At 37.7% G+C, this 27,316-nt stretch overlaps 1 protein-coding gene across 3 annotated transcripts in view; it reads right to left on the reverse strand.

The window, feature by feature from the left end:
* Positions 1-27,316, reverse strand: part of SCLT1 (sodium channel and clathrin linker 1) — a 223,066-nt gene that overhangs the window by 180,929 nt on the left and 14,821 nt on the right. For all 3 annotated transcript variants that reach the window (XM_043902420.1, XM_043902419.1, XM_043902418.1), the window contains exons 2-5: positions 26,047-26,114; positions 7,280-7,338; positions 6,651-6,723; positions 885-940 (exon numbers count right to left, since the gene is read on the reverse strand). In XM_043902420.1, the coding sequence (XP_043758355.1) occupies positions 885-940; positions 6,651-6,723; positions 7,280-7,338; positions 26,047-26,114 (256 nt within the window). The remainder of the gene's footprint in view (positions 1-884; positions 941-6,650; positions 6,724-7,279; positions 7,339-26,046; positions 26,115-27,316) is intronic.

Raw genomic sequence — 27,316 nt, forward strand, 5'->3', positions numbered from 1 at the left:
ATGGTTGAACATTTCGGGAGTCAGAAAATGCAAATTAAAACCACAATGAAATACTATTTAGGACTCAAAATAATAAAAATTAAGAAACCTGGTAAGGGCAAGTGTTGATGAAAGATATGGATCAATAAAAACTCATAAATGTCACTTGTGGGATGAAAATTGGTATAGCCACTTTGGAAATTAAACTGGCAATATATTGCAGAATTGAATACCACATGGCCTATGGCCCAGCAATTTCATCCCTTGAAATTCTTCTATCTGTGCATGATACGGAGTGAAAAAAAGTATGTCTCAGAAGACTAAATAATACTGTTTTATATAAGTTTTTAAAAAAACATAAAAATAGTATATCATTAGGCATAGATATATCTATAAAAATTTAAAAAGCAAGGGAATGATAAAATTTCAAGAGAGTATTAACTGCTGGCAGAGGGAAGGAGAGGGATGACGTAGGGAAAGAAAACATGGATAGGTGCACCAGTATTGATAACATTTTAGCTCTTAAATGGATGGTGGGCTGACAGGCTTTCTTTTTATTGGTATGTTTCCTAACGTATTTATATATTACATGCTATTCTACTACTAATGATGGCTAACATTTATAAAGTGTTTATTATATACCCTATTTTAAGCAGTTACTTTGTCCTTTATAGTCAGCTCTATGAAACAGGTTCTGCTATTATCTCCCATTTATAGATGAGGAAAAGCACAAAGAGGTTAAGTAACTGTCCAAGGTCACATACCTAGAAAGCAACGGAGCCAGGAGTCAAAGAGGACATCAGGCCCCAGAGCCCACATTCATAACCAGGATACTAAATGAATAAATACCAAGTAACAATAAAAGTTACCTAAGACAAAAATAAAATAACAGTTAATTGATCTACCTTTCATTTTCCTTGACGACATTTTCAAACTGTAGTTTCATCTCACCCATCTGTTTCTGAAAGAATAAAATATAGCTGTAGGAAAACATCTTCAAGACAATTAGATCTATATTAACAGTTCTTTCATATGCAAGCAATCGGTGACACTAGTCTATAGATAAGAAATAATTATTCTTCACTTCTAACAATAAATATTAGATATTTTAATGATATAGAGAATATTCTGAATATAAATAAAACTTTCTTATGTAATATATTAATAAATATTTATAAATAATTTGTAAGATTTATAGATGCTTATAGTAAAAGAGATGAAACATATTCCTCAATATGTCACTGTAAGAAATACTAGATGATCCCTAGACCTTGACTATATGTCTTGTTTCATCCTACTTTAGGTGGAAGTCCATATAAGTGTGCTTAAATTTTGAAAAGTAAAATGTCAATGGTGAAAAAAAGCAAATAAAGATCTTCTTTAGCAATAATTCATTCAGTCTCTGATTGACCTCTTTTATTAGTTGTTATTTATTAATTATTAATAATTGTTAATATAATTAATATAATTATTATGTATTAATCTCTTTGCATATACAAGGCTGCTACAGTAAACCAATGTGGTTAATAATACACACAGTAGTAGGAAATATAGTTAAAAAAATAATAATAAAATCACCAATTAAAATACCAGTAAGAATAAAATACATATTGAAAAGGGAATGAAATGAAGGTATTTCTAATTTTTTCTGAGGGGTTAAAGGGATTGTAAGATTTCAACAGAAAAGGAAGGACATTTCGAGCAGGGTGAAATATGAGTAAAAGCAAAGAAGCAAAAAATATTAGCCAACACAGTCAGAGTCGTCAGTTCTCAATAAGAGTAAATGAGCAAATGGAGATCAGGAAGGAGGCCATGTAAAACCATACTTAAAACAAAACTGCAATCAACTCATGATCTGCCCATTAGTCTTGGTTGGGTACCCACAGCTAAAGGAGAAGTGCCAAGCCTGGAGTGAACCTGGCAAGGGCAGGGTGGAACAGGCAGAGCTCCAAGCCTTTCTCTCTTCCTGAGAAAGCTCAAGGCAGCTTGGTCTAGGAAACCAGTAACAGCCAATTATAACTACAAAGTTGGCTTGAAAGGTGAACCTTTCCCAGCTCCCTGCTGTGCCTGAATCACAATTAAATAAAAATGAATGAATTCACTACCAGATAATTGAGAACTGACCATACATGGAGCGAAGCAATGAGAGGTAAAATTGGAAAGGCAGGTGGCAGGTCTTGAATGTCATGCTAACTAAGAGGTTTGGACTTTATTGTAGCAATTATTCTTGCTTTGTATTTTTTAATTCTTTAAAATTTTCAAAAATGTTAGTGTATCTTGAAAAACATTATTCAAATAATCAGGTGGGGTATATGCATTAATATGGATTCAGGGTAAATTATTATAGTAATGCTAAAGATTTTTTACTGTAAAATATTGCAAAATATTTAAGAGTTGGAAGGAAATAAAATTCAGCAGTATCTTTCTTATCATCAAAATTTCCCCAATTATTTACATTTTCTGGAAGAAAATCTTTCACATAGAGAATTATTAAGAAAATTTTCCTGCTTTTGAGATAACATTATTTTTTGACTGGGTCACTAAAATAAACCATAAAGACTACTGCTAATCAATAATATCTATGTGAGCAAGTGTTCTTAGAAGTAGCTGTCAACATCTTTTTTCTCCCTAAATGTAGCAACTATTCTTATCACAGACCCTTGGGCATTCTGCTACACCTACCTCTTTGAAATTAATCCAGTAATCACTTTTAGATTGAGAATGACAAATGGAAAAATGAAGTTAAATATCTTAGTAAACTAGCAGATTAAAGAGATAAATGAGTCAGACTGATTATAGAAAAAATTGAAAATTTAAGTTTAATTTCTAGAAACTAGATATTCTATTTTACAACTAACAAACCACAAGTCATTAATTTTGAGAGAGTGAATTCAGCAGAAACTTTAGGCTCACTATCCTAAAAACTGGAGAAGGAAATGGCAACCCACACCAGTATTCTTCCCTGGAGAATCCCCCAGACAGCGGAGCCTGGCAGGCTACAGTCCACAAGGTTGCAAGAGTCAGACATGACTTAGCGACTGAAGAGAGAGAGAGATCCTAAAAATAAAAGCATCAATTCTTCGGCGCTCAGCTTTCCTTATAGTTCAACTCTCACATCCATACATGACTAGTGGAAAACCACAGCTTTGACCAGACGGGCCTTTGTCGGCAAAGTCACGTCTCTGATTTTTAATACACTGTCTAGGTTGATTAAAGCTTTTCTTCCAAGGGGCATACGTCTTTTGATTTCATGGCTGCAGTCACCATCTGCAGTGATCCTGGAGCCCAAGAATATAGTCTGTCACTGTTTCCATGTTTCCCGTCTACTTGCCCTGAAGTGATGGGACCAGATGCCATGATCTTAGTTTTTTGAATGTTGAGTTTACAGCCAGCTTTTTCACTCTCTTCTTTCATTTTCAAGAGGCTCTTTAGTTCTCTTCACTTTCTGACATAAGGGTGGTGTCATCTGCATATCTAAGGTTATTGATATTTCTATCGGCAATCTTGATTCCAGCTTGTACTTCTTCCAGCCCAGCGTTTCTCATGATGTACGCTGCATATAAGTTAAATAAGTAGGGTGACAATATGCAGCCTTGACGTCCTCCTTTTCCTATTTGGAACCAGTCTGTTGCTCCATGTCCAGTTATAACTGTTGCTTCCTGACCTGCATATAGGTTTCTCAAGAGGCAGGTCAGGTGGTCTGGTATTCCCATCTCTTTCAGAATTTTCCACAGTTCATGGTGATCCACACAGGCAAAGGCTTTGGCATAGTCAATAAAGCAGAAATAGATGTTTTTCTGGAACTCTCTTGCTTTTTCAATGATCCAGCGGATGTTGGCAATTTAGTCGCTGGTTTCTCTGCCTTTTCTAAAACCAGCTTGAACATCTGGAAGTTCACGGTTCACGTATTGCTGAAGCCTGGCTTGGAGAATTTTAAGCATTACTTTACTAGTGTGTAAGATGAGTGCAATTGTGTGGTAGTTTGAACATTCTTTGGCATCTCCTTTCTTTGGGATTGGAATGAAAACTGACCTCTTCTAGTCCTGTGGCTACTGCTGAGTTTTCCAAATTTGCTGGCATATTGAGTGCAGCACTTTCACAGCATCATCTTTCAGGATTTGAAATAGCTCAACTGGAATTCCATCACCTCCACTAGCTTTGTTCATAGTGATGCTTCCTAAGGCCTACTTGACTTCACATTCCAGGATGTCTGGCTCTAGGTGAGTGATCACACCATCGTGATTATCTGGATCACGAAGATCTTTTTTGTATAATTCTTCTGTGTATTCTTGCCACCTCTTCTTAATATCTTCTGCTTCTGCTAGGTCCCTACCATTTCTGTCCTTTATTGAGCCCATCTTTGCATGAAATGTTCCCTTGGTATCTCTCATTTTCTTGAAGAGATCTTTAGTCTTTCCCATTCTTTTTTTCCCTTTATTTCTTTGCACTGATCGCTGAGGAAGGCTTTCTAATCTCTCCTTGCTATTCTTTGGAACTCTGCATTCAAATGGGAACATCTTTCCTTCTCTCCTTTGCTTTTCACTTCTCTTCTTCTCACAGCTATTTGTAAGGCCTCCTCAACAGGCATTTTGCCTTTTTGCATTTCTTTTCCATGGGGATGGTCTTGATCCCTGTCTCCTGTACAATGTCACAAACTTCCGTCTATAGTTCATCAGGCACTCTATCAGATCTAGTCCTTTAAATCTATTTCTCACTTCCACTGTATAATCAATAAGGGATTTGATTTACGTCATACCTGAATGGTCTAGTTGTTTTCCCTACTTTCTTCAATTTAAGTCTGAATTTGACAATAAGGAGTTCATGATCTGAGCCAACGTCAGCTCCCGGTCTTGTTTTTGCTGACTGTATAGAGCTTCTCAATCTTTCGCTGCAAAGAATATAACCAGTCTGATTTCGGTGTTGACCATCTGGTGATGTCCATGTGTAGAGTCTTCTCCTGTGTTGTTGGAAGAGGGTGTTTGCTATGACCAGTGTGTTCTCTTGGCAAAACTCTATTAGCCCTTGCCCTGCTTCATTCTGTACTCCAAGGCCAAATTTGCCTGTTACTCCAGGTGTTTCTTGATTTCCTACTTTTGCATTCCAGTCCCCTATAATGAAAAGGACATCTTTTTTGGGTGTTAGTTCTAGAAGGTCTTGTGGGTCTTCATAGAAGCATTCAACTTCAGCTTCTTCAGCGTTACTGGTTGGGGCATAGGCTTGGATTACCATGATATTGAATGGTTTGCCTTGGAAATGAATGAGATCATTCTGTCATTTTTGAGATTGCATCCAAGTACTGCATTTCAAACTCTTTTGTTGACCATGATGGCTACTCCATTTCTTCTAAGGGATTCCTCCCCACAGTAGTAGATATAATAGTCATCTGAGTTAAATTCACCCATTCCAGTCCACGTTAGTTCGCTGATTCCTAGAATGTCAACATTCACTCTTGCCATCTCCTGTTTGACCACTTCCAATTTGCCTTGATTCATGGACCTAACATTCCAGGATCCTATGCAATATTGCTCTTTATAGCATTGGACCTTGCTTCTATGACCAGTCCCATCCACAACTGGGTATTGTTTTTGCTTTGGCTCCATCCCTTCATTCTTTCTGGAGTTCTTTCTCCACTGATCTCCATATTGGGCACCTACGGACCTGGGGAGTTCCTCTTTCAGTATCATTTTGCCTTCTCATATTGTTCATGGGGTTTTCAAGGCAAGAATACTGAAATGGTTTGCAATTCCCTTCTGCAGTGGACCACATTCTGTCAGACCTCTACACCATGACCCGTCCGTCTTGGGTGTCCCCACACGGCAAGAAAACATTATAGAGGTTCCTTTAAAAATAGAAAGCAGAATTACCATGTGATCCAACAATCCCATTCCTGGGCATAGTCCAAAAAATACTAATTCTAAAACTCTAATTCAAAAAGATATATGCACCCCAATGTTCATAGCAGCACAATCTGCAACATCCAAGACTTGGGAGCAACATAAGTATCTATTAACACATGAACAGATAAAAAAGATGTGTGATATATATAAACACATACACACACATATATGTGTAAACACACATATACACAATGGAATATTACTCAAGCCATACAGAATGAAATAATGCATTTGCAGCAACATGGATGGTCTTAGAAATTAACATCTAAGAAAACTAAGTCAGAGAAAGACAAATATCATACAATATCACTCATATGTGGAATCAAAAATTAATACAAATTAACAGAAACAGACTCACTGACATAGAAAACAAGCTTATGGTTGCCAAAAGGGAAAGAGGGAAGAGGGATAAATTAGGGGTTTATAGATACAGACTATATAGGGAATTACAGATACAGGTGTTTATAGATATACACTATTATATATAAAACAAACAACAAGGACCTACTGTACAGAACCGGGAACTAGATTCAGTTTCTTATAATAACTTATAATGGCAAATAGTCTGAGAAGGAATACACATATATACACAAACACATAAATGTGGATGACAGAATCAGTTTGCTGGACACTTGAAACTAACACAATGCTGTAAATTGAGTATAGGTAAATGTCTTCTTCCTTATCAAAGGATATTTGAAGAAACAATGTCTATTTACTTTTTCTTTTTTTAAAGAAAATATTACCAAAGGGTTAATACCTATGATTTCATACCTGATAATATTTCAGCTGACCATTTAGTTCTTCCAAATGCTTATCATTCTCAGTTATAAGAGGAACTAAAAAGCTAAGAAAAAATGCAAAGTTAGAAAGATGCATATTCTGTTTAATCTAGTTTAATAAATATATAACATGAGATAAATAAACATCAGAACTTGTATGTTAATTTCCGCCATCAAAACTTTTATATTAATTTTCTCCATAGCAATCAATACGTTACCTTTTTCCTAAACCAGAGATTCTCAGAGCCTTAGCTCAATTAATATTTCAAGCTGAATAATTTTTTTTTATTATAGGGGCTGACCTATGCACTGTAGGATGTTTAGCAGCATTACTGGCCTCTGCCCGTTAGATACCAGTGCCCTTGCCCTCCACAACAGTGACAAGCAAAACTGTTAGCAGACATCGTCAAGTATTTGAGGAGGGAAGGGAAGCAAAATCACCCAGTTGAGAGCCACTCTTAGAGATGATGATAGCAGCTTTTTTTCCCTTGTCAATTCAATGACAGGTCATTTAAACCTCATTAGAGCAGACTAGAAGACAAACAATCCTAAGACTAAAAAAAATGTTTTAACAATAATTAAACATAATTAAGAAAATATTTTCTGGTAACTCAACCTTACCTTTGGTCACCTGCCGAGTTTTCTAATGTGTCGTCTCCATCTCCTTTGAAGACACCTTTCTGTAACAGAAAATAATGCATCTTAAAATTTTATTTTCTCATATCATTCGAGCCTCAACTGACAATAGTTTAAAATTAAATACATTTAAAAATTTTATAACCTTAGAAAATCTGTTACTGCAATTACAAAAGAGAAAGAAAAAATAATTGATGCTGAAAATTCTCACTAAATGTTAACACCTGTACATAATAAAACTCTTGGTAAACTAGAAATAGGAAGAAAATTCTCAATTGATAAAGAATATCTACCAAAAGCCTATATCGATTTCGATTCTTGACAGTGAAACATCAGAAGCGCTGCACAAGATTCAGTAATAATACAAGGCTGCTCATCAGCACTGCTGAAATTCAACGTTGTACCAAAGGCTCCAATCAGTGGAATCTGCTACAGGGACAGGGAGCTGGAGACCTAAAGCTGAAAAGGAAGATGCAACACTGTTCTCATTCACAGACAATTTCTGTTAGCCTAGAAAACTCTCTCTATAATCTACCAATTATAAAGACCGAAAATAGAGTATACCAAGTCGCCAGATATAACTGCATCTCCAGATCTGATTGGGGGTGGCTGGAGTTTTGATTAGGACTAGAGCACACGGGGCTAGAAATAAAGACGAGGAGGGACAAACATTCAGGAGTATCAAGAAAGGGTGAGTAACAAGGAGCAAGATGAACAAGGCAGCAAACGGATGGTCTGGAAGGACCGGGGGAAGATCTGGGAACGAAACTCCTTAAAGTAAGGTGGCAGGAAGAGATGACACTCGTCAGAAGAGGGGAACAGATACAGCGTAACACTGAAAGAGGTGGACAACGCTGGGAAGTAGAGTGAGGGCTAAAAGACTGGGGAGGCAGGGGAGGAAGGTGGGCTGGATAACATGGGCAAGAAGGACCAGAAACAGTAAGTGGAGGCAGGGATTGGAATGGAAAAATTAGAGGTAGTTTTCCTGTCATTGCTTTTTTTTTAGTGGCATTTCTGTACTTATCTTGTGAAAATGAGTAACCAGCAGAAACTGAGAGCTGCTCCAGCAACTATCTCACTACTGCTGGCATCATCCTGTGTCGGAATGCCCATTATGAGATACAGAAAAACAGATATGATTTGTGGTTACCAGAGGTGCAGTGTAAGGGGAGGGAGAAATGGATGAAGTTGGTCAAAAGGCACAATTTATAAGATCCACTTAAAAGATAAACAAGTACTAGGGGTATAAAGAAAGAAAGAAAGAAAGAAAGAAGTGAAGTCACTCAGTCGTGTCCGACTCTTTGCGACCCCATGGACTGTAGACTACCAGGCTCCTCTGTCCATGGGATTTTCCAGGCAACAGTACTGGAGTGGATTGCCATTTCCTTCTCCAGGGGATCTTCCTGACCCAGGGATCGAACCCAAGTCTCCCACACTGTGGGCAGACGCTTTACCATCTGAGCCACCAGGGAATCCCTAGGGATATAAAGTACAATATAATTAAGATTAACATTGTTGTCAGTGGGTCCTTCCTATACAATAAGTCTAGTTACCATCTATCACCTGACAAAGATACATTATTGACCCTTTTTTCCACATTGTATATTGCATTCTGTGAGTCATATATTTTGAAAGTTAACTTAAATGTTCCATACCTATTTCAAACATGCCCCAACCCTGCCTCCCTTCAGGCAAGCAGTTTATTCTCTGCATCTCTGGCTGTGTTTCTCTTTTGTCATTTTCATCCATCTGTTTTAAGATTTCATATATAAGGGAAATGATACAGTAATTTGTCCTTCTCTGTCCGACTTATTTCACTAAGTATAATACCATCTAGGACCATACATGTCAACATAAATGCAGAGATTTCATTCTTTTCTTATGGCTGATTATTAAGACCTAGAAGACCTTCTAGAACTAACACCCAAAAAAGATGTCCTTTTCATCACAGGGGACTGGAATGCAAAAGTAGGAGGTCAAGAGATACCTGGAGTAACAAACAAGAGATGCCGTGGAGTACAAAATGAAGCAGGGCAAAGGCTAAATGAGTTTTGCCAAGAGAACGCACTGGTCATAGCAAACACCCTCTACCAACAACACAAGAGAAGACTCTACACATGGACACGACCAGATGGTCAATACCGAAATCAGACTGATTATATCCTCTGTAGCCAAAGATGGAGACGTTCTACATAGTCAGAAAAAACAAACAAACAAAAAGACCGGGAACTGGCTGTGGCTCAGATTATGAACTAATTATTGCCAAATTTAGACTTAAGTTGAAGAAAGTAGGGGAAAACCACTAGACCATTCAGGTATGAGCTAAATCAAATCCCTTATGACTACACAGTGGAAGTGAGAAATACATTCAAGGGATTAGATCTGATAGATAGAGTGCCTGAAGAACTATGGATGGAGGTTCGTGACACTGTACAGGAGGCAGTGATCCAGACCATCCCCAAGGGGAAAAATGCAAAAAGGCAAAATGGTCATCTGATGAGGCCTTACAAATAGCTGAGGGAAGAGAAGCTAAAGACAAAGGAGAAAAGGAAAGATATACCCATTTGAATGCAGAGTTTCAAACAACAGCAAGGAGAGATAAGAAAGCCTTCCTCAGTGATCAATGCAAAGAAACAGAGGAAAACAATAGAATGGGAAAGACTAGAGATCTCTTCAAGAAAATGAGAGATACCAAGGGAACATTTCATGCAAAGATGGGCTCAATAAAGGACAGAAATGGTAGGGACCTAGCAGAAGCAGAAGATATTAAGAAGAGGTGGCAAGAATACACAGAAGAATTATACAAAAAAGATCTTCGTGATCCAGATAATCACGATGGTGTGATCACTCACCTAGAGCCAGACATCCTGGAATGTGAAGTCAAGTGGGCCTTAGGAAGCATCACTATGAACAAAGCTAGTGGAGGTGATGGAATTCCAGTTGAGCTATTTCAAATCCTGAAAGATGATGCTGTGAAAGTGCTGCACTCAATATGCCAGCAAATTTGGAAAACTCAGCAGTGGCCACAGGACTGGAAAAGGTCAGTTTTCATTCCAATCCCAAAGAAAGGAGATGCCAAAGAATGTTCAAACTACCGCACAATTGCACTCATCTCACAGACTAGCAAAGTAATGCTCAAAATTCTCCAAGCCAGGCTTCAACAATACGTGTTAATCATGAACTTCTAGAGATTCAAGCTGGATTTAGATAAGGCAGAGGAACCAGAGATCAAATTGCCAAGATCCGTGGGATCACTGAAAAAGCAAGAGAGTGCAGAAAAACATCTACTTCAGCTTTGTTGACCACTGCAAAGCTTTTGACTGTGTGGGTCACAACAAACTGTGGAAAATTGTAAAGGAGATGGAAATATCAAACCACCTTACCTGCCTCCTGAGAAATCTGTATGCCAGCCAAGAAGCATCAGTTAGTATCAGATAACAAACAACAGACTGGTTTCAAATTGAGAAAGGAGTACGTCAAGGCTGTATAGTGTCACCCTGCTTATTTAACTTATATACAGAGTACATCTTGCTAACTGCCAGGCTGGAGGAAGCACAAGCTGGAATCAAGATTGCCAGGAGAAATATCAATAACTTCAGATACACTGACAACACCACCCTTATGGCAAAAAGCGAAGAACTAAAGAGCCTCTTGATAAAAGTGAAAGAGAAGAGTGAAAAAGTTGGCTTAAAACTCAACATTCAGAAAACTAAGATCATGGCATCTGGTACAATCACTTCAAGGCAAATAGATGGGGAAACAGTGGAAACAGTGAGATTTTAGTTTTGGGAGGATTCCAAAAATCACTGCAGATGGTGACTGCAGCCATGAAATTAAAAGATACTTGCTCCTTGGAAGAAAAGCTATGACCAACCTAGACAGCATATTAAAAAGCAGAGACTTTACTTTGCCAACAAAGGTCCGTCTAGTCAAAGCTATGGTTTTCCACTAGTCATGTATGGATGTGAGAGTTGAACCTTAAGGAAAGCTGAGCGCTGAAGAATTGACGCTTTTGAACTGCAGGGCTGGAGAAGACTCTTGAGAGTCCTTGGACTGTAAGGAGACCCAACCAGTCCATCCTAAAGGAAATCGGTCCTGAATATTCATTGAAAGGACTGATGCTAAAGCTGAAACTCCAATACTTTGGCCACCTGATGAGAAGAACTGACTCACTGGAAAAGATCCTGATGCTGGGAAAGACTGAACGCAGGAGGAGAAGGGGATGACAAAGGATGCAATGGTTGGATAGTATCACCGACTCAATGGACATGATTTTGAGCAAGTTCAGGAGTTGGTGATGGACAGGGAAGCCTGATGTGCTGCAGTCCATGGGGCTGCAAAGAGTCGGACAGGACTGAGTGACAGAAATGAACTGAACTGAATATTTCATTGGGCTTTCCTGGTGGTTCAGCAATAAAAAATCCACCTGACAATGAAGGAGGTGCAGGTTCAATCCCTGGGTGAGGAAGATTCCCTGGAGAAGGAAATGGTAACCACTCTAGTATTCTTGCCTGGGAAATGCCATGGACAGAGAAGCTTGGTGGGCTCCTCTGTCCATGTGGTTGCAAAGAGTTGCACATGATTTAGCTATTAAAGCAACAACAATATTCCATTGCACATATGTACCACATCTTCTTTATCCATTCATCTATTGATGGGCAGTTAGGGTTTTTCCGTATCTTGGCTATTGCAAATAATGCTGCAATAACAAAATGGCGCATATATCTTTAGAATTAGTGTTTTTCTTTCTTTGAAAATGCTCAGATGTGGAATTGCTGGTTTGTATGGTAATTCTATTCTCCATGTTCAGAGGAGCCTCCATACATTTTCCACAGTGAATGTACCAATCTACATTTTTACCAACATTGTGCATGTGTTCCCTTTATTGCACATCCTACCCAACACTTGTTATTTCTAGTATTTTTGATAATAGCTGCTCTGACAGATATGCTTTCAGTTTTTCACCACTAAGTACCACACTGGCTGCAGGGTTTTCAAATATGGACTTAACCAGGTATAAGTGTGTTCCTCTATATACACTTTGTTCAGAGTTCTTATAAATGAATGTTAAATTTCTTTAAAAGTTTTTTTTTTTGCATTGAGATAATCATATGATTTCTATTCTTCAATTTGTTAATATGGTGTATTTTACTGACTAATTTGCCAATGCTGAACCATCCTAGAATCTATGATAAATCCCACTTGAGCACAGTGTATCTGCTCTCTTAGAACTGCTTTTGTTGCACTGCAACAAAATTATAATATAATACTTCCCCCACAGGAGTGAGGGTTCTAGGGCTCACGTTGGGCTCCCCAGTCCGGGGATTCCTGAACCAGGAAAAAGAGCTCCCAGAGTATCTGGCTTTGAAGGCCAATGAGACTTAATATTGGGAGATCCAAAGGACTGAGGGTAATAAGACTTCACTCTTAAGGGCAAAAGAAATAAATTGATAGAAGCCTGGACGAGACAAACGTGGTTGTCTTGGGAAAATTCCTGGAGTGGTGCAGGATGGCTGTGGCAGACATAAGTGGGAGCTATCTACTGCATGGACACTGCAGTTGGTGGCCAGCATCTTGAGATCTTCCCTCAAACTCATCAGTGCCGAGAGCTGACCCCACCCAACAAGCTGTAGGCACCAATGCTGACACATTTCATCAAACAACTAACTGGGCAAGGTCACAGCCCTCCCATCAGCAGACAGGCTGCCTAAAGACTTCCTGAGCACACAGTCACCTCTAGACATGCCTCTAGACATAGCACTGCACCTCAGAGACCCAAGACTCAGCTCCACTCACCAGTGGGCGGGCACCAACTCTCAACTCCAGGAAGCATACACTAGCCTCCAGAACAGCCTCACACACCAGAGGTGAGACAAGAGATGCAAGAGAACCACAGTCCTTTAGTGTGCATATCTAGCCTGCCTACATCAGGGAAAACCCTACCCTAGGATCAGATGGGTCCCAGTCCTGCCACAAAGCAGGCCAAGGCAAACTTCAAGACACCACAAAGCAAATACCCAACTGTATCGTAACCAACCCCATCTGGCAGCAGGTGTGAGATCTCTGGATCCTTCAGTCAGACTCCAGGACCCAGAGCTCTGCCTGCCAGTGGTCTGGCACTAACCCCAGGACCTGGCTTCAACCACCAGTGTGGGGAAGCAACAGCCCGGAGTCTTCTGGATGCAGACACTGCCCACCGGTGAGCCAGCACTAGCCCCACAGCTCCCTACGGCTCTGCAGCCAGCCACCTGTGACTAGGCCCCACTAACCAGCAGTCAGCAGCATCCACACAGCACAGTGCCTGGCAACTATCCAGGTTAGGGGCCAACCACACCTACCAAATCGTCCACAGGGTCAGCCTGCCACACCAGAAGGACCCACACAGCCCTACTGGGTGGGGCAAGTCCTAGAACACACAGCTTGAGTGATGAGAGAGAGGGTTGTGTGCTGCTGGGACACAACATACCTCTCCTACTCTCCAAGGTCAAGAAATGTAACAAAACTACCATATACATAAAAATCTGAATAGCAACTTAGGAAAAATGAGACAGCAGAAGAACATGTTCCAGCCAAAGGAAAAATAAAATCCCAAAGAAATAAGTGACATTATGATAAGCATCTACCTGAGGGAAGGTCAGAGTAATGATTATAAAGATGATCAAAGAATTCAGGAGGAGAATGGATGTACAAAGCAAGAAGTCAGACGTCTGTAACAAAGAGTTCCAAAATATAAAGAACCACACAGAGATGAAGAATACAATAATGGAAACAAAACATACACTAGAAGGAATCAACAGTAGACTAGATGATACAAAGAAATGGATCAGAGAGCTGGAAATCACTGCTGCTGAACAGAAAAGTGATGAAAAGAAATAAGGACAGTTTAAGAGACCTCTGGGACAACATCAAGCACATTAATATTTGCATTATAGGGATCCTAGAAGGAGCAGAGAGAGATAAAAAATCTGAGTAAATTTTAACAAATAGGTGAAAATTTCCCTAACCTGAGGAATGAAATAATCACCCAAGTCTAGAAAGTGCAGAGAATCCCATCAAGGATGAACCCAAAAGGAACACACCAAAACATATTGCAATTAAAACAACAAAAGTTATATATTAAGAGAGAATATTAAAAAACAGCAAGGGAAAGCAACAAATAATATGAAACAGAAGGCCCATAACACGGGCAGTGATGTTTCAGCAAAAACTCTGCAAGTCAAAAGGGAATGGCATGATATTTAAAGTGATGAAAGGCCATAATTATGGCTGATTTGCACTGTTGTACAGCAGAAATGATCACAACACTGTAAAGCAATTTTCCTCCAACTAAAAAATAAAGTGATGAAAGGGAAAAACCTACAACCAAGAAAAACTATACCCAGCAAGGCTCTGGATCAGATTTGCTGGAGAGATCAAAAGCTTTACACACAAGCAAAAGCTGAGAGAGTTCTCCACCACCAAATCAGCTTTATAATAAATGACACAGGAACTTCTCTAGATGAAAAAGAAAAGACCACAGTTAGAAACCAGAAAATTACTTAACAGAAAAGCTCCCAGAAAAGGCAACCATGTAGTAAAGACAGGAAATCATCCACACACAAACCTGGTGGGGAGGTTAAAAGACAAAAGTAGTAAAATCATCTGTAACCACAATAAGCAGTTAAGGGATATATAAAATAATTAGATGTAAAATATCATATCTAATACAGTAATCATGAGAGGAGAAGAGTACAAATACAAGGTTTTCAAAATGCATTTGAAATGAAAACATCAGCAACTCAAAACAATCACATACATATTTATATGGACTGCTATACAAAAACCTCATGATAGCCATAAAACAAAAATCTATAATAGCTATACACACAAAAAAGAAAAAGGAATTCAAAAGTAACACTAAAGATAGTCATCAAATCACAAGAGAGGGGAACAAAAAAGGAAAAAAGATCTGTAAAAACAAATAGAAAACAATTAACAAAATAATTAAGAACATATACATCAATAACCATGTTAAATGTAAATGGACTAAATGCTCTAAATAAAGACATAGTGTGTGGATAAAAAACAAGACTTTCTGCCTACAAGAGACTTAAGACCTAGAGACACACATAAACTGAAAGTAAAGGGATCAAAAAGCTACTCAATGCAAATGAAAATCAAAAGAAAGCCATAGTAGCAATACCTATATCAGAAAAAAAGACTTAAAGACTATTGCAGGAGACAAAGGAGGACACTACATAATGATCAAGAGATTGATCCAAGAAAATATAACAACTGTACATATACACACACACAACATACAAGCACATCAACATATAAGGCAAATATTAATGGACATAAAAGGAGAAATCAACAGTAACACAATAATAGTAGGGGACTACTTATGTCCATGGATGGATCATCCAGACAGAAAGTCAATAAGGAAACACAGGACTTCAATGAAACATTAGACCAGAAGAACAGAACTTAAATGATAAAGGTATATATACACACAATCTTTTCAAGTGTATATAAAATATTCTCTGGCATGGATCACAAGCTAGGCCACAAAATAAGCCTAGGTAAATTTAAGAAAACTGAAACCATATCAAGCATCTTTTCTGACCACAATACTATGAGATTCGAAATCAAATACAGGGGAAAAAAAACTGCAAAAAAATCACAAACACATGGAGACTAAAGAATATATTACCAAACTAATTTATCACTAAAGAAATCAGAGGAAATCAAAAAATACCTAGAACCAAATGAAAATGAAAACAGAACCACCCCAAATCTACACGATGCCTTAAGAACAGTTCTAAGAGGGATGTTTATAGTAATAGCAGCTTACCTCAAGAAATAACAAAAATCTCAGATAAAACAACCTAACCTTATATCTAAAGCAATTAGAGAAACAAGAACAAACAAAACCCAAAGTTAGTAGCAGCACGTGGACTTGGAGGGCATTATGCTAAGTGAAATAAGTCAGACAAAGGAAGACAAATACTCTACAACATCACTTATATGTAGAATATGAAATATGTAACAAACTAGTGAATATAACCTAAAAGAAGCAGACTCACAGATATAGAGAAAAAAATCATGGTTACCAGAAGGGAGAGAGGATGGGGAAGAAGTAATATAGGGAAACAGAAGAGTATGAAGCACAAATCAGGTGTAAAATAAGCAAAAGGGATATACTGTACAGCACTGGGAAGACAATCAATACTTATAATAACTATAACTATAAATGAAATATAACTTTTAAAATTGTGAATTGGTAAAAATGTACACCTCTGAATTATAATTGTTACTGTGTATCAATTACACTTCAACTAAAAAAGAAATAATAGAGAACTGTCATATAGCTTTTTACCAATTTTCCCCCAACAGTAACATCTTGCAAAACTGCAGACAATACAGTACAGTAAAACTTCCATAATAATGATATTAAGTTAAAACACAGAACAGGTCCATAACCCAAGGATCCTTCATGTTGTACCTTTAGGGCAACACTCATCTACGTCCCACCCATTCCCATCCCTGAACTCTGACAACCGCTAACTTGTTCTCCATCTATATGTTATTTCAAGAATCTTGTATAAAAGGAACCAATAAAAAAAAATATAAAAAAAAATAATAAAAAAAATTAAAAAAAATAAAAAAAAAAGGAACCAATAAAGTATGTAATATTCTGTTATTGGTCTTTTTTTTTTCCTATCAGCATAATTTCCTGGGCATTTTTTTTACATGTATTAAAAATTAATTCCTTTTTAGTTGAGAGCAATAGTGCATGGTAAGTATGTACCAAGGTTTGTTTAACCATTCACCAGTGGTTGCTTCCCATTTGGGGCTATTATGAACCATCCATGGGTGTACATGTGTCCCCCACCCTGAACCCCCTTCTAACCTCCCTCCCCATCCCATCCCACTTGGGTTGTCCCAGTGTATGGGCTTTGAGCACCCTGTTTCATGCATTGAACCTCGACTGGTGATTTCACATATGGTAATATACATGTGTCAACGCTATTCTCTCAAATCATCCCATCCTCGCCTTCTCCCACAGAATTCAAAAGTTTGTTCTTTATATTTGTGTCTCTTCTGTTGTCTTGCATATATAGTCATTGTTACCATCTTCCTAAATTCCATATATCTGTGTTAATATACTGTATTGGTGTTTTTATTTCTGACTTACTTCACTCTGTATAATAGGCTCCAGTTTCATCCATATTTTGGGATATTATGAACAAAACTGCTACAAATATTTCTGTATAGGTTTTTGAGTAAACAATGGCTATTTAGGTTGTTATGGTTCATTTAGGTTTCTCTATGATGAATGAAAAGGAATACAAAGGCTGACTTGTATGTTTACTTTTAATTTATTTATTTTAATTGGAGGCTAATTACTTTACAATATTGTAGTGGTTTTTGCCATACATTGACATGAATCAGCCATGGGTGTACATGTGTTCCCCATCCTGAACTCCCCTCCCACCTTCCTCACCATCCCATCCCTCAGGGTCATACCAGTGCACCAGCCCCGAGCACCCTGTCTCATGCATCGAACCTGGACTGGAGATCTATTTCACAAATGATAATATACATGTTTCAATGCTATTCTCTCAAATCATCCTACCCTCACCTTTTCCCAAAGAGTCCAAAAGTCTGTTCTTTACATCTGTGTCTCTTTTGCTATCTCGCATATAGTCATCATTACCATCTTTCTAATTAGAAGAAAGTACAAAATTCTTCACACAGTATCACCAGCAATGTCTGATTGATTCACTTTTTTCTGCATACTTTCCAGTATTTACTTTTCATTGGGGCTATGTTTTCTTTTAACCACTCTGGAAGGTATGTTGTGACATCTCATCATGGTTTCAATTTTTTAAATTAACCTAGTAACTAACTGTTAGTAACTAACTCTTTAATTCTTAAAGAGATGGGAATATCAAACCACCTTACCTGCCTCCTGAGAAACCTGTATGCAGGTCAAGAGGCAACAGTGAGAAATGGACATGGAACAACAGACTAGTTCAAAATTGGGAAAGGAGTATGTTAAGGCTGTATACTGACACCCAACTTATTTAATATATATACAGAGTATATCATGCCAAATGCTGAGCTGGATGAAGCTCAACCTGGAATCAAGATTGCCAGGAGAAATATCAATAACCTCAGATATGCAGATGACAATACCCTAATGGCAAAAAGCAAAGAGGAACTAAAGAGCTGCTTAATGAAAATGAAGGAGCAGAGTCAAAAAGCTGGCTTAAAACACAACATTCAAAAAACGAAGATCATGGCATCCAGTCCCATCACTTCATGTCAAATAGAGGGGGAAAAAATGGAAACAGTGAGAGACTTTATTTTCTTAGGCTCTAAAATCACTGTGGACAGTGACTGCAGTCATGAAATTAAAAGATGCCTGCTCCTTGGATGAAAAGCTAGGACAAACCTAGTTCAGCTCAGTTGCTCAGTTGTGTCCAACTCTTTGCAACCCCATGGACTGCATGCCATGTAGGGCCACCCAAGATGGATGGGTCATGGTGGAGAGTTCTGACAAAACGTGGTCCACTGGCGAAGGGAATGGCAAACCACTTCAGTACTCTTGCCTTGAGAACCCCATGAACAGTATGAAAAGGCAAAAAGATAGGACACTGACAGATGAACTCCCCAGGTCAGTAAGTGCCGAATATGCTACTAGAGATAAGTGGAGAAATAACTCCAGAAAGAATGAAGAGATGGAGCCAAAGCAAAACACCACCTGGTTGTGACAGGTGATGAAAGCAAGGTCCAATGCTGTAAAGAGCAATATTGCATAGGAACCTGGAATGTTAGGTCCATAAATCAAGGCAAATTGGAAGTCGTTAAAACAGGAGATAGCAAAAGTGAACATCGACATTTTAGAAATCAATTAACTAAAATGGACTGGAATGGGTGCTTTTTTTTGCAATAGATGCAAAATAAATTAGTGATGAGTTTCTTCCCGATTACTCAGAAAGCCATTCTTCTAAAAAAAATATTTAATAATCTTCTAGTATTTAAATCCAAACTATTCAACTTAACCATTCAAGGTCCTCTATAATGTGGGAACAATCTACACCTCCTAACCTTATTTTCAATTACTTCTTTCACATATGCCAAACACACTACAGAAACTGAAGTATGTTTTAGTCCCTAAATATAACTCTCATTTTCTCACCCACTTTGCCTACTCATTACGCCAGTGGGTCCAGCTACAATGTTCTTCACCACGCCCTCTTTTGGCCCCCCCACTTAAGTTCTTTCAAAATCCTACCTACTTAGCAGTGCTCCTGAGATATACTACATGTCCTCCAGGAAACTCCCAGATCTCTCCAACTATACATGATCTCCTTTTTTGTCTTCTCTTATTACTAATAAATGGTTTTAAAGTTCTTAAAAGATTCAAATATTATGCCTTTTATCCAATTATTTAATATTTCTCATCCCGTATTTTTATGTCTTTGCTGCTGCTGCTACTAAGTCGCTTCAGTCGTGTCCGACTCTGTGCGACCCCATAGACGGCAGCCCACCAGGCTCCCCCATCACTGGGATTCTTCAGGCAAGAACACTGGAGTGGGTTGCCATTTCCTTCTCCAATTTATAAGTCTCTATGTTCCTCTAAAATTGCTATTTTATATATACCTTTACATCGCTAAAACCCCTGGCACAGTGCCTAACATAAAGATGGTGCTCAATATATACTAATGTGAATTCAGTGAAGACACTGCTCCATAACTATTTTCTAAGGATAGCTGCTAAGGAGATACAAATGTAAGAATAAATGACTCAATAATATAAATGATAAAAGCCATAACATTCTGAAATAAAAGTAATAAATCAAAACATAAGATAAATATTTGAAAATAAAAATACAGATTCACCAACCCCTTCTTACTTACTAGTAAAACCTTAGGAATAAGAGACTGCATTGTTTCCTAATTAGAGACCTAGTAGAAAAAAACCAGGTTGGGAGAGTAAGATTGAAATTGACTTATTATAAAAGTATTTATAAGACTTTATATTCCCTAAAATAAATTTAAACAAATTGAACAAAATTTAAACAAATTATACAAAAGAAATATTTACAGAATTCTAAAAATCTTGAAAAATGGATATTGTATAATTAATTTCTATCTATTTTGATCCCAAGATAACTTCCTGAGATGATGGTGATGATTTACCAAACGAAGAGAGGCAATAATATTGGACTGTGTCAGGTAAACTACTTTTGTGGACACTTTTCTTCCTCTAAGACATACTACATACATAACTACATACTCTTTAAGTATTGTAATTACAGTTCTGAATGTTTAATTTTGTATTCCTGATTTTAATCATCATCACAGGTTACCAAATGAGTAAATAGCATCCTTTCCCCTATCCTTTGGAAGAAAACAAAGTATAGGTTGATTAGTATTTTGTGAAGGTGTTCTTGCACATTTTGGAGGGCTGCAGCAAACTCTTACACCTTTCATTCTTATCAAGAGGAGGTTGATTTTCATCAATAAAGGCGACTGCAGTACGACCTAAGAAATTGATGAACTCCTAAATTCAGACTCTTTAAAGTCCTAAATTACTGATTTTCTATCTTCACTATGGGATGAGGCAAATCAACTCTTCACAGTTTTACCTGAGTAATCCATCACATGGAGTGTTTAGAACTGCACTATCTAAAAAACAATAGCAATAAGCCACATTTCAGTTCAGTTTAGTCACTCAGTCAAGTCCGACTCTGCAACCCCATGGACTGACTGTAGCACACCAGGCTTCCCTGTCCATCACCAACTCCCAGAGCTTGCTCAAACTCATGTCCATCGAGTCAGTCATAATATCCAATCATCTCATCCTCTGTCATCCCCTTCTCCTCCTGCCTTCAATACCAAAGTATTGGCATTTCAGCTTCAGCATCAGTCCTTCCAATAAATATTCAGGACTGATCTCCTTTAGGATGAACTGGTTGGATCTCCTTGCAGTCCAAGGGACTCTGAAGAGTCTTCTCCAACACCACAATTCACAAGCATCAATTCTTCAGCACTCAGCTTTCTTTATGGTCTAACTCTCACATCCACATGACTACTGGAAAAACCATAGCTTTGCTTTGATTAGATGGACCTTGGTCAGTAAAGTAATGTCTCTGGTTTTTAATATGCTGTCTAGGTTGGTCATAGCTTTTCTTCCAAGGAGTAACCGTCTTTTAATTTCAAGGCTGCAGTCACCATCTGCAGTGATTTTGGAGCCCAAGAAGATAAAAGTCTATCACTGTTTCCATTGTTTCCCCATCTATTTGCCATGAAGTGATGGGACCAGATGCCATGATCTTGGTTTTTTGAAAGCTGAGTTTTAAGCCAGCTTTTTCACTCTCCTCTTTCACATTCATAAAGAATGCATAACTCATTCACCTTGTTGTACACTTGAAATGAACACAACATTGTAAAATCAACTATACTCCAATCATGATTTTTTTAAAAAAGGGTAAATAACCCAATTTCTTAAATGGGCAAAATATTTAAAAAGGAACATCTCAAAACAAAACATGAGTCCAGCTCAGTCGTGTCTGACTCTTCGTGACCCCATGGACTGCAGCACGCCAGGCTTCCCTGTCCATCACCAACTCCCGGAGCTACTCAAACTCATGTAAAGAGAACATCCGGATGGCCAAAAAGCATATGAAAATATTCTCTACATATCTATTCATCAGAGAAATGCAAAATAATACCATCACACTGTTAAAAAAGAAATAACAAGCCCCAAATGAGATCATTTCCTTCCCCCCTTTCCCATCATAGCAAAAACTAAGACGGTTTCAATCCCTCCCAGAGATGTGACCTTTACAACAGTCCACCTGAAATTTCCTAATCAGTACTAATGAAGTAACTGCATGAAAAAGGCCCCTGGAGTGTCAGTCCCCCATTAGAAGACAGCCTGGCCTGAAACAATCCTTTCTTTTCCTTCGCTAATACCTTTTGCCACCTCCTCTCCTTCTATCCATAAAAATCTATTTTGTACAACCCCTCCTAGTGCAGCTGATTCTTCAGTTTTTGAATAATGCTAACTAGTTCTTCAAAATAAAAAGAATGAAATAATGCCATTTGCAGCAACATGGATGGACCTAGAGATTATCATACTAAGTGACCAAGATGCAGAAAAGACAAAAATCACATGATATAACTTATATGCAGAATCTAAAAAGATAATACAAATGAACTTATTCACAAAAGAGAAACAGATGTCAAAACCCAACTTATGGCTATCAAACGGGAAAGGTGGTGAGAGGCATAAATTAGGAGTTTGGGATTAACACATATATGGTACTGTACATAGGCAGTCAACAAGCACCAACTGTAAAGCACAGGGAACTCTACTCACTCTCTCATAATAACCTATATGGGATAGGAATCTGAAAAAGAATAGATATATGTTTATGTATAACTGAATCATTTTGCTGTATTTGAAACTAACAACACTGTAAATCAACCATAATTCCAGTACAAATACAAATGATAATATCTTTAGAAAGTTATATAACATTATAAGGGAAAAGTTTTTTTAAAGAATAAATTATGAAGGTATTATGAACCAAATATATTGAATATATAAGCTAATAAAGACACTGGAAGACTTTCCATTTAAATCCACAGAATTTAAGTATTACTATTTATTATAAAGGTATTATATCCTGTATTTTCTCAAGAAACAATGTTATATAAAAAAATCTTAAGGCAATTCACAGAACTTATTTTGATCCAAAAGAAGTCTAAATGATCATTATGTGGTAACAGTACAAAAGAATTTTAACTATCACTTATAATACAGTTCCTATAAAAATTATCCTTTAAGTACCAACTTAAAATATAAGAAATATCAAACTACTGCAGATTTTTTCAATATTGGAAAAAAGGGTTTTGCAAAAATATGTCCATTAACACAAGTCCTAGCAATTTTACAGTACCTAGTATGAGAAAAAAGGACAGTTCACTAGGATTTTTACCTTTAAAAATAGAACAAAAAGCATGAACTATTTATATTTCTCAAGCTGATCATGACTTTTTACATCTCCACTTTCATTGTATCTGGCAACAGAGCTCACACAATGTTGGAAGAAGAGTAGGTAGGAAGGAAGAAGAGGAAGGATATAGTTCTTCCATTAATTCAACAGATATTTATTGAGTATATAACAAAAATTATTCTAGAAACTTGGGAAATGCAGCTGAACAAAATGGGCAAACAAATTTATGAAGAATTTCTGTTGCTAGTAGTGACAACTAAAATTACAGGGACGAGATCTGAGCCAGTGCACCTGGGTCCCATTTACTCTTTGATAATGAACAGTTAACTCCTACCTCTCTCTCCCTTCACTACAAAACAAACAGAAAGCAAAAACAAAACAAAAAAACCAATAACTACAAAAGAAAACTCCTCCTGAGTATTTTATCAGAAACCAGAATAATGCTTCTGGGGTGAAAAATCCCCAAAGGTACACTGCATATGGCCAAGGATATGGACCTTTATGCTAGAAAGCAAATTAAACTCCCTCTGAAGCTCCCTATCACTCCCACTCACTAATACAAAGTATGTAGTGAAAGGCAAGACCCATGGGGACTGGAGTCTTGAGATAGCAACATGTTCTGAAGAGAAGGCATACTGTGCAAAGCAATCTTAGGCAGTAACAATATACTAATATGAAAAATAAGAAATAAAAATCAAGATTTGACTGTAAGACTGACGAGAATAGTACATGTAAGAGTGTCAGGGAATGTTTGACGGGAGGATTCCTACGTGTGGTCTCTCATGAGTCCTTTGTCCCTCTTCAAACGGAACAGCACGCTGCTCCCAGGGACTGAGGTCATGTGTGAGGCAGGCTTGGGTCTCCTTTAGTAAACATTCTCTTTAGGACAAAACTGCTTAGTCTCGTTCCCCCTTCTTGAAATATGGATTGTCTCCTGACCTTGTGACTAACATTACCCCTTGTTCCCTTGGTAACAGTTGTTGTATGTTTGGTTTTCTGATCTCTATCATTCCCGAAAGAAGTTTCTTGTACCACAGCCTATATATACTCATAGAAAAATCATTAAAGCACCTTTGCTCCATCAGAGCTTAGGTCCCCGGGTCTTTTTTTGTTTCTATCTCTCTCTCTTTTTCTGGCTGATTCTCTGGAGCATGGAGACCTGTCATGCTCACTTTCCTGCCCGGGCTTCTAAGACCCTAAGGCACTTTATGCCTTCACCCCCGAGAGAGGGCGCCTGGTGCCTTCGTGAGTGATACAAGTCCTGTGTCAAGGGCTTTATTGGCCCTCTGCGTAAACCAGGAAATATCAACCTCTTTCTCTCTTTTACTTTCTTATCGTCGACTCCGTACCACCAGGTTCCGGTCCATTAAAGGACCCCAACAAGAGAAGGACATGCACCTTCAAAGAATTAAAGGAGCTACATAATTTCACTAACGAGTACTCTATTAAGTAAGGGAAAACTTGTCCCTACTTAGTATGTTACTGTCAGCTTTAATTAATTATAATCACAGGATATGTAGACTTCCATGGTGACACAGTGGATCAAAATCTGCCTGCTGATGCACAAGCAACTAAGCCCATGTGCCACAACTGCTGAAAGCTGCCAGCTCTAGGGCCCGCACATCACAACTCCTGAGCCCACATGCTACAATACTGAAGCTTAAATGTCTAAAGCCTGTGCTTTGCAATGAGAAGACACTGCCATGAAAGACCACATATAGCAACAAAGAGTAGCTCCTGCTCACCACAACTAGAGAAAGCCCTTGCAAAGCAATGAAGATCAGTGCAGCCAAAAACAAGCAAAAAAAACTTAACAGTACACAGTGCAGGTGCACATAAAGAGCTATCTAGAGTCAACATTTTATTTGGTAAAACCATCTTTTGTAATCAAGTCAGCCACAGATTCCAGGAGATAGGGTGCAATTCCATACTCAGAGGTTTACTCAAGCTTTAAAATCAATCTTTTGTTTGAATCCTCCCTTCAGGGATATTTCCATATGACATCAAGCAGAAGTAAAAGAACCTAAGAATCTGAGCAAAATTTAGAGGCTAGTGGATTATGAGATTTTCTATCACCTAGTATCTTAAAAAAACAACTTCCTTTTAATACCTTAAAAGCAATTGCAGTTTTAATTATAAGATTTATTTATGTCAAAAGCAAAATATTTCTTTACTGATTCAGTACACAGCAACCATTTAACCTAGGAGCTATTTTTCTTTTAATATCCTATAACTCAGACTGTACCAGTAAGTATATTTTATTGGTCAAAAAAAAATTAATACAATATTTAAATAAAAATGTATACCTAAGAAAAAAATTAAAATAATGCCATGTATTATTTCTTATTCTGAGTTAGTTCATGCTTCTATTAAATTTATGAGAATTGAGAGTTAAAGTTTAAAACTGGATGTATCCTAAAAACAATTTTAAGATGTTTCAAAAGTCTAATGAATTCTCATTTTACAATTCTGACATTTTAACACCATATACATATATTGTAAGCTCCAACTCTGGTGGGGAAAATGGCAATTTCTATGGTCAAAGAATTTATAGTCATTAAACAAAAACAATTTTGCTTCCTTACAAGAATCAGAGTTGTAAGAAAAATTTTCAAGTACTATAGGCAACTTCACATGGAATAATCCTAAGTAGCATTTATTCTACACTTGTCAAATACAGATATATTTACAACAAAATTTGAACTTAATTTGTTAGACCCCAATTTAATTTACATACCTGTATGGTTGAATATTTCAAAATATTTTCCGTTTGATACCGCCTAAGCATTTCATTTAGTCTTTGGTCTGAAACAAAAAGAAAAACCAATTTGTAATGTTCAACTTTGAAAGACAGAAATAAAGTAGATATTATTTGATATATCCAACGCAAAACTGTTAGTCTCCACTGCTGTTCAAAATAAATCAATCTGAAGACATCATTTTAGAATTTAGATATACTATCACCTAAGTCAAATAATTACTATCAATGGGGAAAAGAACAGCTATAAAGAACAAATTTCTCTGATTCTGAAAGTTTTAATTCTCAGTCTCTCCGGGCTTGCTCTTCAGATTCTTAGAAGTCAAGAAAAAGTATTTTCCACATTTATTTTTTTATTCCTGCTACTAGAAGTGAAAAGAGTTGGAGAGATAAAGCTAAACTATACTTCTTTAGAAGTTAAAAACTGCTGAAATTCTCTTTCAGGACAGAGGAGAAACTGCAAGACAAAGCATCCAAATTAAACAGGAATAGGCAAGACACAATGGAAAAGAAGGTCCAGAAGAGCCAAGGATTCTCGGAAACTACAAGGTAATATTTTTATTTGAAGCAAGAAAAGCAATACACAATAGAACATGCATGCATGCACGCTCAGTCACTCAGTCATATCCAACCCTTTGACCCCACAGACTGCAGCCTACCAGGCTTCACTGTCCATGGGATTATCCAGGCAAGAATACTGGAGTGGGCTGCCATTTACTCCTCCAGGGGATCTTCCCAGCCCAGGGATTGAACGTGCATATCCCCTCATTTCCAGGACTGGAAGGAGGATTCTTTACCACAACACCTAGGAAGCACACAATAGAACCTGTGTGCATATGTGTGCTCTGTCTCTCACTCATGTCTGACTCTTTGCAACTCCATGGACTGTAGCCCACCAGGCTCCTCTGTCCACGGAATTTTCCAGACAAGAACACTGGAGTAGGTTGCCGTTTCCTCCTCCTTCCCGACTCAGGGATTGAACCAGCTCTCTTGCATCTCCTGCATTGGCAGGCTGATTCTTTACCACTGTGCTATGTGGGAAGCCCCACAACAGAACACAGCACCCAACAAATATACAAAACTCATTCTTTCAAGATCACATGGAACATTTAAAACTGATAATTTGCTGACGAAAGAGTAAGTCTCGAGTTTTTGAATATTTAGGTAGGATTCATCCCAAGGGTACTTCAATATCCACAAAAATCAATGTGATACACCACATTAACAAACTGAAGAATAAAAACCATGT

Source organism: Cervus elaphus, chromosome 5, assembly GCF_910594005.1.
Source record: "Cervus elaphus chromosome 5, mCerEla1.1, whole genome shotgun sequence".
Classification (NCBI taxonomy): Eukaryota; Metazoa; Chordata; class Mammalia; order Artiodactyla; family Cervidae; genus Cervus; species Cervus elaphus.